The 14,924-nt window shown below is 37.7% G+C and overlaps 2 protein-coding genes across 4 annotated transcripts in view; one reads left to right on the top strand and one right to left on the bottom strand.

Annotated features, from left to right (window-relative positions):
• glis1b (GLIS family zinc finger 1b) overlaps positions 1-8,546 on the top strand; it is a 79,810-nt gene extending 71,264 nt beyond the window's left edge. For both annotated transcript variants that reach the window (XM_028588234.1, XM_028588233.1), the window contains exons 9-11: positions 6,487-6,623; positions 7,488-7,643; positions 7,735-8,546. In XM_028588234.1, the coding sequence (XP_028444035.1) occupies positions 6,487-6,623; positions 7,488-7,643; positions 7,735-7,871 (430 nt within the window). In that variant the 3' untranslated portion in view covers positions 7,872-8,546. The remainder of the gene's footprint in view (positions 1-6,486; positions 6,624-7,487; positions 7,644-7,734) is intronic.
• Positions 8,547-8,921: 375 nt separating this feature from the next.
• LOC114561880 (elongation of very long chain fatty acids protein 4) lies at positions 8,922-14,479 on the bottom strand. Of its 2 annotated transcripts, XM_028588021.1 has the most exons (9): positions 14,398-14,478; positions 14,145-14,273; positions 13,984-14,041; positions 13,296-13,483; positions 13,061-13,141; positions 12,860-12,916; positions 12,657-12,771; positions 9,401-9,528; positions 8,922-9,324 (listed from the first exon to the last, which is right to left on the bottom strand). In XM_028588021.1, the coding sequence occupies exons 3-9, from the start codon at positions 14,039-14,041 to the stop codon at positions 9,160-9,162; spliced, it is 792 nt and encodes a 263-aa protein (XP_028443822.1). In that variant the 5' UTR covers positions 14,145-14,273; positions 14,398-14,478; the 3' UTR covers positions 8,922-9,159. The 2 variants fall into 2 exon arrangements, with proteins under 2 accessions (XP_028443822.1, XP_028443820.1); XM_028588019.1 differs by having other exon boundaries at positions 14,145-14,479.
• Between the last annotated feature and the right edge of the window lie 445 nt (positions 14,480-14,924).

The following is a 14,924-nucleotide window of genomic DNA, read 5'->3' as shown; positions in this document are numbered from 1 at the left end:
AAAAAGATTATACAAAAAGTCATAGTATAGTATGTTGAAAAAAGTCATAGTATAGTATGTTGAAAAAAGTGATGAAAAAGTCATAGTATGTCGAAACAAATTATACAAAAGTCATAGTATAGTATGTCGAAAAAAGTCATAGTATAGTATGTCGAAAAAAGCGATAAAAAACGTCATAGTATAGTATGTCGAAAATAGTCTTAGTATAGCATGTCAAAAAAAGGGATAAAAAGTCATAGTATAGTATGTTGAAAATAGTCTTAGTATAGCATGTCAAAAAAAGGGATATAAATAGTCATAGTATAGTATGTCAAAAAAATTATACAAAAAGTCATAGTATAGTATGTTGAAAAAAGTGATGAAAAAGTCATAGTATAGTATGTTGAAAAAAATTATACAAAAGTCATAGTATAGTATGTCGAAAAAAGTCATAGTATAGTATGTCAAAAAAAGCGATAAAAAACGTAATAGTATAGTATGTCAAAAATAGTCTTAGTATAGCATGTCAAAAAAAGGGATAAAAAGTCATAGTATAGTATGTCGAAAAATGTCATAGTATAGTATGTCGAAAAAAGTCATAGTATAGTATGTCGAAAAAAGCGATAAAAAACGTCATAGTATAGTATGTCGAAAATAGTCTTAGTATAGCATGTCAAAAAAAGGGATAAAAAGTCATAGTATAGTATGTTGAAAATAGTCTTAGTATAGCATGTCAACAAAAGGGATATAAATAGTCATAGTATAGTATGTCAAAAAAATTATACAAAAAGTCATAGTATAGTATGTTGAAAAAAGTGATGAAAAAGTCATAGTATAGTATGTTGAAAAAAATTATACAAAAGTCATAGTATAGTATGTCGAAAAAAGTGATGAAAAAGTCATAGTATAGTATGTTGAAAAAAATTATACAAAAGTCATAGTATAGTATGTCGAAAAAAGTCATAGTATAGTATGTCGAAAAAAGCGATAAAAAACGTCATAGTATAGTATGTCAAAAATAGTCTTAGTATAGCATGTCAAAAAAAGGGATAAAAAGTCATAGTAAAGTATGTCAAAAAAATGTCATAGTATAGTATGTTGAAAAAAGTGATGAAAAAGTCATACTATAGTACCGTATTTTCCGGACTATAAGTCGCACTTTTTTTCCTACTTTGGCTGGTCCTGCGACTTATAGTCAGGTGCGACTTATATATCAAAATATATATAATTTAACATGTTTTTACATGTTAATTCATACTGAAAACATTACCGTCTACAGCCGCGAGAGGGCGCTCTAGGCTTGTGACAACTAGAACGCTCCTCCTAAAGACAACTGAGAAAGAAAAGAAATAACAAACTGCAGGTAGTAAAATATGCAGCCAAAAACGGTAATCGAGCTGCAGAAAGAGAGTTTGAAATGAGGGAGAAACTTATGAGGGAGACTGGAGAAAATGTGACTCTTACTGCAATGAAGAAAACAAAGAAAGCTAATCGGCTAATCGTGGGCTGAAAGCAAGACGGCCAGAGCTGGAGGAACGAGTCGGGAGGGGCTCGTTCACGGTGCAGTTACGTCTCCACGTCTTTTAATACCTCCATGCTCCACGCCCTGGTAGCTAGTTGTTCTGTGTGCTATTGTATAGTTCAATAACTGTTAATGTGTTACGTTAACATACCGGACACCTACCGTATTCAGCGTATTGTTCTGTGTGCTATTGTGTAGTTGAATAACTCTTGTATTTATATTCTAAATAAATGCGACTTATAGTCCGGTGCGATTTATATATGTTTTTTTCCGCTTCATGACGCATTTTTTGACTGATGCGACTTATACTCCGGAGCGACTTATAGTCCGAAAAATACGGTATATCGAAAATGTCATAGTATAGTATGTCGAAAATAGTCTTAGTATAGTATGTTGAAAAAAATGATACAAAAAGTCATAGTATAGTATGTCAAAAAAAGTGATAAAAAACATCATAGTATAGTATGTCGAAAAAAGGGATAAAAAAGTGATAGTATATCATGCTGAAAAACGTGATAAAAAAGTCATAGTATAGTATGTTGAAAAAAGTGATAAAAAGTCAAAGTATAGTATGTCGAAAATGTCATAGTATAGTATGTCGAAAATAGTCTTAGTATAGCAAGTCAAAAAAGGGATAAAAAAGTCATAGTATAGTATGTCGCAAAAAATTATACAAAAAGTCATAGTATAGTATGTCGAAAAAAGTGATAAAAAGTCATAGCATAGTATGTTGAAAAAAGTAATAAAAAAGTCATAGTATAGTATGTTGAAAAAAGTAATAAAAAAGTCTTAGAATAGTATGTCGAAAAAAGTCATAAAAAAGTCATAGTATGTTGAAAAAAGCGATAAAAAAGTCATATATGGGGCAGCCTCTAGCTCACCAAGTAAGAGCATTCACCACATGTTGGCTGAGTTCTGCAGCAGCGCAGGGTTCAAATCCGACCTGCTGCCCTTTGGTGCGTGTCATTCCCTATCTCTCTCCCCCTTTCATATCTGTCCACTGTCCAATAGAGGGAAAAGCCCCAAAAAAGAATCTTTAAAAAAAAAAAAGTCATATTATAGTATGTCGAAAAAAGCCATGAACTTGTCATAGTATAGCATGTCGAAAAAAGTCATACTATATTATGTTGAAAGAAGTCATAGTATAGTATGTTGAAAAAAGTGATAAAACATCAAATTATAGTATGTCGGGAAAAGTAATAGAAAGGTGATAGTATATCATGCCGAAAAAAGTGATAAAAAAGTCGTAGTATAGAATGTTCGAAAATATTGATAAAAAAGTCATAGTATAGTATGTCGGAAAAAGTAACTGTATAGTATGTTGAAAAAGGGATAATAAAAGTCATAATATAGTATGTCAAAAAAGTGAAAAAAGTGATAGTATAGTATGTTGAAAAAAGTGATAAAAAATGTCATAGTATATTGTGTTGAAAATAGTGATACAAAGCCACAGTATCATATGTCTAAAAAAATTGATGGGAGAGACTGACAGGACCAAAGGTTCTCATCTAGCTGCATTCTTCATTTTCTTAATTTAAGTCTTGAAACTAATTACACCATACCAGATTTGAACACTCAACCTTCTATCTCCCAATCATTCTCTCATCACACTAAGCTAATTGACCTGACTAAATGCTTATGATTTTGGCAAATTCATCTCTTTCACTTAGTATATTTGTCTTCAAAACTTCCTCAAACATAACAGATTAGAACACTCAACCTTCTGGCTTCCAATCATCGTTTTGTCTCTCTAAGCTATCTACCTGACAGAAGAGTTTATGATTTTGGCATATTCATCTCTTTCACTTTGTATATTGGACCTCAAAACTTCCTCAAATATCATCATTCAATCATAATCTCATCATCCTAAACTACCTGACCTGACGCAAATTTTATGTTTTCGTAAAAAAGTCAAAATATAGTATGTCGAAAAAAGAGATAAAAAAGTCATAGTATAGCATGTCAAAAATAGTCATAGTATAGTATATCCAAAAAATTGATACAAAAGTTATAGTATAGTATGTCAAAGAAAATCTGGAAGAACATGCAAACTGCGCATAAAAAGGCCCAGCCTAGACTGGGACTGTCGAAAAGGGGATAATAAAAGTCATAGTATAGTGTGTTGAAAAAATGTATAAAAAAGTCATAGTATATGACAGTATATCGAAAAAAAAGTCATATTATAGTATGTCAATATTAGTCATAGTATAGCATCTCGAAAAAATGTATTAAAAAGTCATAGTACAGTATGTCAGGAAAAGGGATAAAAAGTCATAGTATGGTATGTTGAAAATAGCAATTAAAAAGTCATAGTATAGTATGTTGAAAACAGTGATTAAAAGTCATAGTATATTATGACAAAAAAAGTGATAAAAAGAGCCACAGTACCATATTTCGAAAGAAGCAATGGGCAAGAAACAACTTCTCTTGATCTATCTGCATCCTTCATTTATGTAATTTAAGTCTTAAAACTACCGTATTTTCATCATACTGGATTTGAACAGCCAACCTTCTGCCTTCCAAGCATTTTCATAGCCTTCTGAGCTATCCAACCTGGCTTATTAGCAATGTTTTTGATCAAATTTGTCTCTTATACTTAGTGTATGTGACCTCAAAACTTACTGATGCTTTTAGGATATGAACACTGAACCTTCTGTACCCAATCATTCTCTCATCACACTAAGCTAACCAACCTGACTAAAAGCTTATGATTTTGGAAAATTGGTCTCTTTCACTTTGTATATTGGACCTCAAAACTACCTGACCTGACACAAACTTTATGTATTCGTAAAAAAGTCAAAATATAGTATGTCGAAAACGGGATAATAAAAGTCATAGTATAGCATGTTGAAAATAGTCATAGTATAGCATGTCGAAAAAAGTGATAAAAAAAGTCACAGTATCGTATGTCGAAAATAGTAATTAAAAAGTGATAGTATAGTATGTTGAAAACAGTGATAAAAAGTCATAGTATAGTATGACAAAAAAGTGATAAAAAAATGTCATAGTATAGTATGTTAAAAATAGCGTTGAAACAGCCGCAGTACAGAATAAAGCTTCTCCTCATCCATCCACGTTCTTCATTTTTGTAATTTAGGTCTGGCAACTAATCACACCATACTGGATTTGAACACTCAACCTTCTGCCTTCCAATTATTCGCTCATCACACTAAGCTAATTGACCTGACTAACCAGCTATGATTTTGGCAAATTGGTCTCTTTCACTTAGTATATTTGACCTCAAAACTTCCTCAAACATAACAGATTTGGACACTCAACTGTCTGCCTTCCAGTCATTGTTTTATCTCTCTAAGCTATTTACCTGACAGAAGAGTTTTTGGCATATATTTGGCATATTCATCTCTTTCACTTTGTATATTGGACCTGAAAACAATCAACCTTCTGTCTTTCGATCATAATTTCATCACCCTAAACCATATGACCTGACACAAACTTTATGCCCAAAATATAGTATATCGAAAAAAGTGATTAAAAATCATAGCATAGTATGTCGAAGAAAATCTGGAAGAACATGCAAACTGCACATTCCAGCCTAGACTGGGACTGCTGAAAAAAGTGAATCAGCGTTCACACAATGAGTCGATTTGCTTTAGATAACTGACGCGGGGCACCAAGCAAAGCTGCAGCCTCGTCTCACTACATGCACCTTTCAATCTTAATCTGATGAGTTATAAAAGAATTCCCCCTCCCAGAGTCGTCCTGAAGGGTAAACTTATCTATAGAGACCAAAACCGTTTTTTGAACCAGGCTATAAACATGTTTAATTCTGCTGTAAGGTTAGGCATTTTTAACATGGGGGTCTATGGAAATTAATTCACTTTCTGCAGCCAGCCTCAAGTGGCCACTCGATGAACTGCAGTTTTTGGGACTGCCGTTTGTTCACTCACTGCTCAGCAAGGGAGGTTGCCCCTTGATTTTAGACCTAAGATAGATCAAATGACAGTAAACTTGAATTAAAAGTGGCATGTCTGCAAGAGGTTTTGCATTTCTGCTAATGTTTTTACAACTTTGATTTTGAGATGGAAATTCCTTGATGTGCATACTTTATAGCAATGACAAAATAATGCTGCAGAACGTCACATACTGCAAGTTTTTGAGGGGGAACCAGCTTTACTGTGACGCTAAATGGTGTTATTACCATAGTAATATTTCACCATTTGCTTTGATCTCCGGATTGTAGTTTCCCCAGCGCAGTGGGACTCTTGGATGCCGAAACTAAAGTAAACTTGGCAGCATGCGTCATTTAAGTAGTACATTTGAGATTAGATCTCTGAGTTTGATATGTGAATTGAGACTGCTGATTCAAATGACAAATGTATACAATGGCATGACAAACCTTTATTTAAATGATTAATATCCCCAAAAAAATAAGCCAATGTGGAAACCTCCGTTGTTCTCCAGGCTGTTAGGGTCCACAAAGTCACAAACAATGTCATCTTAATAATTCTCAAAAGTCATAAATGTAAACACTATTGTGCTTTCTTCTCTCGAGGTCACACAAAGCCTGGGGTTACTGCAATAGTGTGTGTGTGTGTGTGTGTGTGTGTGTGTGCGCGTGTGTGCGTGTGTGTGTGTGCACCCTGCTGTTTGTTGACTTAAGATCATAATATGTGGTAGGGTGATTACACATGCCCATGTTTCCACACACCTGGAATGTTTCTTCTCCTGTAAGTAAGTTTATTTGATTAGGAAAATGCACATTAATCAACATTTCTGTAAATGCGCCAGTGTTAGCCAGTCGGCTAATTTTCAACCGTAGTCCTAGTATTGTGTATTAGATCACCTTTGGCACTTGTCAGATCATGTGGTTAGCAGGCCGACATCTAGCTCCTGCTTTGATTAGGATTTCCCAATTGATGAGGCATTTCATTACCAAATGTAGTGAGACCGTCTAGAAAGGATTGAAGAACAGATCGAGGGGTTTAAATGTATAATTTCACCCACCCTTTCTGTGTCTCCTCCAGGGTGTCGGGTCCCCTCCTGTCTCCAGGCATGAAGGGAACAGGGACACCGCCACCTCCTCCTCCTCTGGAGAAACAGCATGTCCACCCTCACCACAAGCCCTACTCTCACTATCACCACCATCAGTCTGCCAACGACGGTAAGACTGACCTAAAGACGTCGGACTGAATGTAACTTTTTTTCAGGAAATCTGATTTGGCTTGAATTCAAACATGTTCATTGGCGTTTCAATTTAATATCCTGAAATTGTTCCCGTTGCAGGCCATTCAGCAACATGTAGCGTGAGCTCTTGTACAATTTCCTATGAGGGAATTTGCTGTATCAAATCACTTGAATAATATACATAAGAACACCCCTGTGTCCTTTTTTTTATTTTTTTTGAACACTTGCTATACCAGCAGACACACATGAAAGGCCTCAAAGAGAGGAAGTTGGCTTTTAGGGCAGCGATACTGCCCCGTGGCTCTGTCAGAGCATTTTATTTTAGGACAGAGAGAGATTAGAGTCGCAGAGACAGAGTGGGGAAAACCACATGCCGGAAGCCTTTCCCCTAAGCTGAATTAACCAACAAAATGCTGGCTCGTGTGTTCCGCTGTCTCTCAGCGCCCTAACATGGCAGGCTCAGCTGTCACTCCAGAGCCTTTTTTCCTAATGCCTTAAACACTGTTTTCCCTGTAAAGATCTACACATGGACGTCTCTCTAACCACACTGTGGTCGGGGAGTTGCGTAAAAGCGCTCCAGGCAAGGCTGCTTTCCCATTATCATGACTCCTGCGGTCCGTTACGAGTACAAACGATGGGGATAAACGTTACACACCATGGGGCTGGCGCAGTTAGCACAAGCACAAATATAGCATTGTCATAATTTGAGATCCAAGTTAAGTTCCATCCGGATGGAGCAGGCGCTTACCGGCCTTGGGAACAATCACACCATAGACACCGGTGGCAGTCGATCAAGTCTGGCTTCTATTTTTCTCCTCAACATCCCTCCCTCATTTCCTAGAATACCAAGGCAGCTTTCAGAGCTGCTTCCACTTCGGAGACTCTTACAGGATGGAGCAGACGGTCGGCGGTGTCCACGTCCCAGGAGATTCTCACGCCTACGCTTCCCACCAGCACAACGGCTTCCACATGTCAACTAGCAGCACTGGCACTGCAGGTGAGGACATTTTTACCAAGACTCTGACCTTAAAAAAATGATTGCATACAAAAGTGTGAAACAAACCGCTCCGTATCATTTTCTGTTCCAGGCTTCAACCTGACCCAGGAGCTTCAAGGCGGGGCAGGGTGCCAGTTCTCCCCCAGCCCAGAGGAGAGCATTTTCTTCCAGGTGGGCAACTTCGACCGCAGCCTGAGCCACATGTCCTCCGTCTACACGGAGACATAGAGCAACACTGGAGCAGGGTACGCTTCACCACATCTACTCTGCAGTCCTTCCACACCCATCTGCTCACACTTGGATCCCCTCTTTGCTTTTTTTTTTTTTTTTTTATTTATTTCCATCATACACGATATGGGTCTCATAGGTCAAATAATTTACATTTTATTCTGACCTACTTTGCTGCCAGATGGATGTGAAACCAGCAAGATGAAACACATGTATACTGCTTACATGACACCATCTGAAATGGTCAAGAGATGCAAGTTACACTAATAGTCAAAGTAGGTTCCCAACCTTTAAGGCTTCTGAGCCATTTCAACAAAGATGTCGTCAGCAGGGTTGCATATGTCTTCCAGTTGTGACTAGTTTAACCAAAAAGTAATTCCCTTGTCTTTTGTAAATCATTTTCACGAGTAAAATGATCCAGTAATTCATAAGAAAAACAGACAAAGATCTGGTTCTTGCTCTTTGGATTTTTGATCACTTCAAATAAAAGGAGTGACACATAATTAAATTACACAGACGTCTTCTTTATTATTAGTAAAGTCAAAGCTGAAGAACTACATTTATTTATTTTTTTAAAGATTATTATTTCTTAGACTCAGAATCACATTTATTGGCCAACAGCACATCATGTACACATGCAGGTTTTTAACATTGCTATATAAACTTCAAACACTACAAAACTCATGAATGGAAATGTCCTCTCCCTTTTCTCTCTAATCTGCAGCTTCCAATCGTTTAGACTGAAGTGTAGAAAAGAATATATCATTTTGCCGTGTTGTTTTAGCAGTGGAAAAAAAAAAAAAATGTTTGCATTTCCGTATTTTGTTTTTAAGTGTTGTTTTTTTTTTTTTTTTTTTGGATTTATCTCTTGAGGAGGGTTTGAACTCATAATTCTGCAATAATGCAGATAAACCAACCTACTTTATTATTATTATTATTATTATTATTATTATTATTATATGTATAAAATGTACAGTTTGTTTACAGCAATCATTTGAATGTTTGTCATTTCTCAATTTAAGAAATAAATAATTGAATGATCACACAATGTCTCTTTTTTCGACATGTATCGACACTTTATATAAAATACAAAAAAATAGAGAGAACTCAGATTGTTCACATTAGTTATACATGTCTGTAAAATATTCCATGTTCAAGCCTGATGATGAGCGCCATGAGAAGAACATTCAGACTGTTAGCGTGTTGTTCCCTCTAGTGGACACTAGTGAGTACTGCAACAGGAAAGGAATGCAATACTTTGTGTGTAACACCCTCACCGCTGCGTCTCTTATTTCTGCTTTTTCTTGTTGAGGTAGCTCTGATAATAGAAGTTACTGAAGAGGACGGCGAGGATGAGGACATAACCAACCACCGCCGCGTTCATGGCGTCGGGGAAGTTGCAGTCTGTGATCAGGTTGTAGCCCGAGTGCAGGATGAACAGCAGAAACTGCAGCTGGAGAGGATGTCAGGGATCAGATTAGAACACGAACACACACACACACACACACACACAGCAGGAGGCCACTCACCAGCTGCAGAGACGTGAGATATCGCTTCCACCACAGATACTTCTGCATGTGAGGGCCGATGGCAGCCAGGCCGTAGTAAGAATACATCACAATGTGAACAAAGGTGTTGACCAGCCCGATGAAGAATGCTGCAGGAAGTAAACAGAGGATGTCAAAACACTCACAAAACTGGCCTATTTCATTCATTTAAAGTCCGTGCCCCCCCTCAATATTTACAACATGTGCATTTGCCTCCCACCCCCAATCAAAATTATTAATTAGCAGAGGACTTGTTATTTTCACGAACTGCTAGAACTCGACTCCGGTAAAGTAGCTGGTGGTGGAAGGAGCGTGAAGCAACTACGCATGGTTGTTGAAGCAGGAAGTACCATGACATTTCTACCATAAATTGAAGTAGAAAACGCACAAACTGGTGCATGAAAAGTCACCAAAATGAATGAATGAAGTGTTTGAAGCTCAACATTTTTTGGGGGAGGAGGACCCCCCCCCGCTACTAAACATGTGTCCCCCCCAAATGTTGAAATGATATCGGGTAAAACCGTTTCAAAAAATGTAGAGGAAGGATAGTTAAAGTACTGCCAGTGAGTGAATTAAGAAACAACTGGTACAAGTTTCAACTTGTGAGGCTGCAGACACACAGAATAACACAGTAAGACACTAAGGTTGCCAAGACCTTTGTGTTAGTCTTACAGTTTAGCTTTAGCATTAGCATTTCAGTCACATTCAATGGCATATATCAGGCATCTTATTTGCATTTATGAACATAGATGCAATGGACCAGATAGCATTGGACCACTAAGGCGATGGAGAATATGTTATTCTATAGTTATTGTTGTCAACAAACTTATTTGTCAGGATTTATTTTGCGACAACTTTAAAAAAAATCGATTCTTGTCTATAGAATGGATATTTTTTTATTTCATTTATTTATTTTTATTTTTTTTAACCAATGATTCACCTAGATATTTTCTGTTCGTACGGCACCCCTGACGGCAACTACATCATATCCGTTTCCAGCGAAACAGAGCGAAAGCAGAAAATACATGTTATGTACTTCTTTACAAATGAAATACTGGAAATGTCAGACTGACTGCCATGTGATGTGCATTATTTTTAGAAAACACTTACGTTTTTAGAAAGGTCTCATGATATATTGTCTCTAGAAGTGTATTACTCAACTTGTGTTTTTGTTAAAGAAGGAAAAGAAAATCGTAATACTTAAAGAGCCCATATTATGCTCATTTTCAGGTTCATAACTGTATTTTAAAGTTGTACCAGAATAGGTTTACATGGTTTAATTTTCAAAAAACACCATATTTTTGTTGTACTGCACATCTCTCTCTCACTGCTGCAGATCCTCTTTTCACCTGGTTTCTGTTTTAGCTACAGAGTGAGACCTCTTTTCATCTTCTTCTTCTGTATTATCTTTGATTGCACTCGCACATGCTCAGTAGCTCAGATGTAGAGCATGTCAGCTAGCTAACTCTAGAGACAGTAAAAGAAAGGATGTTTCTCCAACTTTGGTCAGTTACAAGGCAAGATTAGCTGGGAGACTTCTAAATGAGGGCGCACATGTAAGTAGTTCTTTTATAGATTATGGTGAACTTGTGTGTGTTGTAGCAGTGCTTTGCTACAGTGTTAGCATGCTAACGCTACGAGCTAACGGTTGTGGTTAGCCAGCTCATTTCGGACTGTGACGTCACAAAAGGGTTAGGGTTAGAAAAGTGATTTTTTCATAATATGGGCACTTTAATACAAATCGTATCGCAATGGTTCTACAATCCCAATGAATGAAAATCGCAATACAAATCAACACTTAGTGTGACTAAAGCATATAGTCCCAGCCTTAAAGCGTAACTCTCGCCAAAATGCAACCTAGGGTCTTTTTGTGAACGCACCTGAGTCAAACTTTTGTTGAAAAGCATAATTAGGACGGAAGCGCCACTTTTAAGATAGATCAGATTTTCGTTTTCGGTCAAATGGCCTTTTGAATGGGAGAGTTAGGGGCACTTCTATGATCACATCAAAATCACTATTTTTAAAACACTAAGAACATGAAACTTTCTTGTTAAGTATCACCAGGGGCTCTACACATGAACTCCAGCATTGAGAACGTTGTTTGTGTACACAGAGTTTACTAAAAAGAAAGGTTTTCAACAACTCACCTTAGCTGTTGGTTTTTCCCCTCACCGCCTTCTTGCCAGTCAAAAAGAGTCCATCTCCGAATGCAAATGAACGCATCTATTGATTTTAGTATGGTTTCTTACATGAGGCTCCTTTTTCAACTACAAGGTCAATGTTGTTTTTCACTGACGACCAATAAACCGAATTATCCGTGCATTTATATGGAACTAAGCTTTAGGAGCTTTCCATCTTTACCATCCTCCCCGTTACCTTGCACTCGGAGATCGACACTTTTTGACTTGGCAAGATGGTGGCGAGGGGAAAAACCAACTGCTAAAGTGAGTTGTTCAAAACCTCTTTTTAGTAAACTCTATGTACACAAACAATGTTCTCAATGCTCGAGTTCATGTGTAGAGCCCCTGGTGATACTAAGTAATAAGTTTCATGCGATTTTGATGCCCCTAGCACTCCCATTCAAAAGGCCATTTGACCAAAAACAAAAAATATGGTCAATCTTAAAAGTGGCGCTTCCGTCCTAATTATGAAAGTTTGACTCGGGTACATTCACAAAAAGCTCCTAGGTTGCATTTTGGCGAGAGTTACGCTTTAAGGTCTACGTGGGAACATGTCACCCAAGGCAAAATTGATGCGTTTGTAATAGTTTTTGGACAACAGTGAAATACTACAGGCTTTGGCTTCACAGACAATACTTGTTCGCGGATCAATTTATTGTTTAATTTTGGTCTTTCCTTGGGATTTGTTGACAATAAGAAACGTAGTATGGACCTTTTTCACAGCAGACATTTTGACTTGTCATAGTAGGAAAAGCACAGCTGAAATTGATAACCTTAACGATGGCTCAGTTCCATCAAGTGTCCCAGTAAGCTATATCAGTGAGTCAGCATGCACAATACCAGGGCCTCTCCTAAGTGGAATGCAACCATCAGTTATGGTTTTGAATACACCTGTGCTTCTCCTACTATGACATGTCAACAGGTCTGCCGTGAAAAAAGGTCTATATCACCAGACCTCTCCTTTAAGCGGCAATCTCCATCAACAAGGTCATGATGATACTTATTTGTTTTTTTATATTATAGCAAATGACAAAAAAAAAAAAAATTGGTTAACTTACACTGTCCACCGGCCACATACTTGATTCCCGCCCACCAGTTGAACATCAGGGGGCCGTGGTGGTAAATATGAAGGAACGTCAGCTGGCTGTTCTTCTTCCTCAGGATGAAGAAGAGCTGCTCATAGAGAGGAGCAGAGGAGGCGGTTACAGTTTCAACTCTGCATTTCACTGATATTGCAAAGATTTTTTTATAAAACACGCACCGTGTCACTGAGCTCTATAACCTTAGAGAAGAAGAACCACCAGCAGGCCTTGGCCATCTGGAGGACAGAAACAATGGAGAAATGTGAATTCATTTTAATAAATTTACTGTGAATTATGTTCCACTTGTAGCTTGTGAAAGACCAAACGTGTGCATAAAGACACCAAAGTGACTGAACGTATCAAGTGAGACGCTTGCTTACCCTTACTGCCAGCGGGCTGTTGCTGTAATCTACAGGCTGACACAGATAGCTGTAGTTCGAGAGCCAGGATGTGACCAGGAACTGGAACAGATTCATATGTAATTTATTAATGACTTCATTAAGTGAAACACCACCAATATCACCACTTACACCATAAAACATTCCCATTCCTGAGGATTTCCATCTTCACTGTGTTCATCATTAATCTGGTTAAAAAGAGACCAAAAATCAGCACCTCGTAGAACATGTAGCCAGACAGGCCGACCATTCCAAAGTTGTAAACAATGAGAACCCCTTTGAGGTCAAGGGCTTCTCTGTGTTTCATCAGACGAGGGCCGGCCCACACCACGAAGAGATACGTCAGGAAGATGAGTGCCACCGGGACGGGGGAGTAGACCAGCAGCCACTGGTCTGTCCTCTTGTCTGGAACATAATGGAGCTCTGTGTCAGGGACTATTTACAAATTAACACATGGATTACAGGACCCATCTCTGGCTAGAATTACAAGTTTTAGAACCTGCCTTGAGTGTATGACACATTTTCTTTTAATCAGCACAGGAAATGCAAGTTTTTATTCCAGTTGGTCTTGTTCCGGTTGAGCTTAGATAACCTGTTTTTGCAGTTCTGTGAATTTAAACCAAGTCCAAATAAAACATTTGTAAATTTAAGAGAAAATTAGGATCGAGGCCGTTTTCGTCTGACAATGAAAAGTTCCTCCTTATGCTTGGGCCCATGTTCCTCCCCTCCCACTCCTGTAACAAGATAATATCATTTTAGTGTCATGGTGGCTAATCATCTGAGAAGCCACAATGCACTTATTGTGTAGACGAGCTGGGGAGCACAATCTGCAGCTCCCAACCCACACACAGGCTTGTTATTTAGACTGGACTGTATATATGGAAGGGAAATAATAACCATCATACCTCCATTCTCTACTAAAGTCTGGTGAACAGACACGACACTTTGCCACGCAGAAGCCATCTGGAAACATAAAGAAAGTTAATGACCAAAAGAAGAAGAAAAAAACCCACCGAAATATGTAAGGTTAGCATTTAAAGCTTTAAAAAACAATAGCGTTACTCACGGATACAAAACTTGCAACCGGTGTTTCAACGGTAAACTTCTGCGACCCCCCTTTGGACAATATCTGAGAAATGCGTATTAGCAGAGTTCACCTGACAGCACGAGCTGTGGCCAAATCCAGATTTCCTTCCTGCGATGAATGAATGAAGATCGATTGGAACGAGCAGCCGAAACAGCAAAAGAGAGAGTTAACTAAAGTCACTAAACAGAAAATCACTACACACGGGGAGCTACAACGCGGGGTTCTCTCCCACCTGAGTAAATTTGAAAGAGAGCGGAGAAAAACGACTGAGAAAATTTGATTCACTTCCTGTTTGTCTTCGCTTTGGGTTTGGCTTTTTTTTTTTTTTTTTTTTTGACAGGTTCAGTTGGTTGTTACATGTTGACCTCAGCAGGGGGCGCTGCTTCCCGCCACAATTTGACCGACTTTTCATTATTATTTTACTTTTCATTTGTATCTTATATTTTGTATTATTCCAGGTATTTTATACCATATATATATATATATATATATATATATATATATATATATATATATATATATAATATATATATATATATATATATATATATATATCAAAATGCCCAAAAGAAAATATATATATATTTGGCATTTTTATTTGTATAGGACAGCTTAGACTTGAAAGGGGAGAGAGAGGGGGAATGACATGCAGCAAAGGGCCGGAGATCGGAGTCAAACCCGCGGCGTCGAGGATTACATCTCTATATATGGGCACCCGCTCTACCAGGTGAGCTAACCAGGTGCCCATCTGTGTATTTT

This window comes from Perca flavescens, chromosome 9 (genome assembly GCF_004354835.1).
Source record: "Perca flavescens isolate YP-PL-M2 chromosome 9, PFLA_1.0, whole genome shotgun sequence".
In the NCBI taxonomy this organism is placed as follows: Eukaryota; Metazoa; Chordata; class Actinopteri; order Perciformes; family Percidae; genus Perca; species Perca flavescens.
The sequence above is the reverse complement of the archived record's forward strand: the minus strand, read 5'-3'. Positions and strand labels throughout refer to the sequence as shown.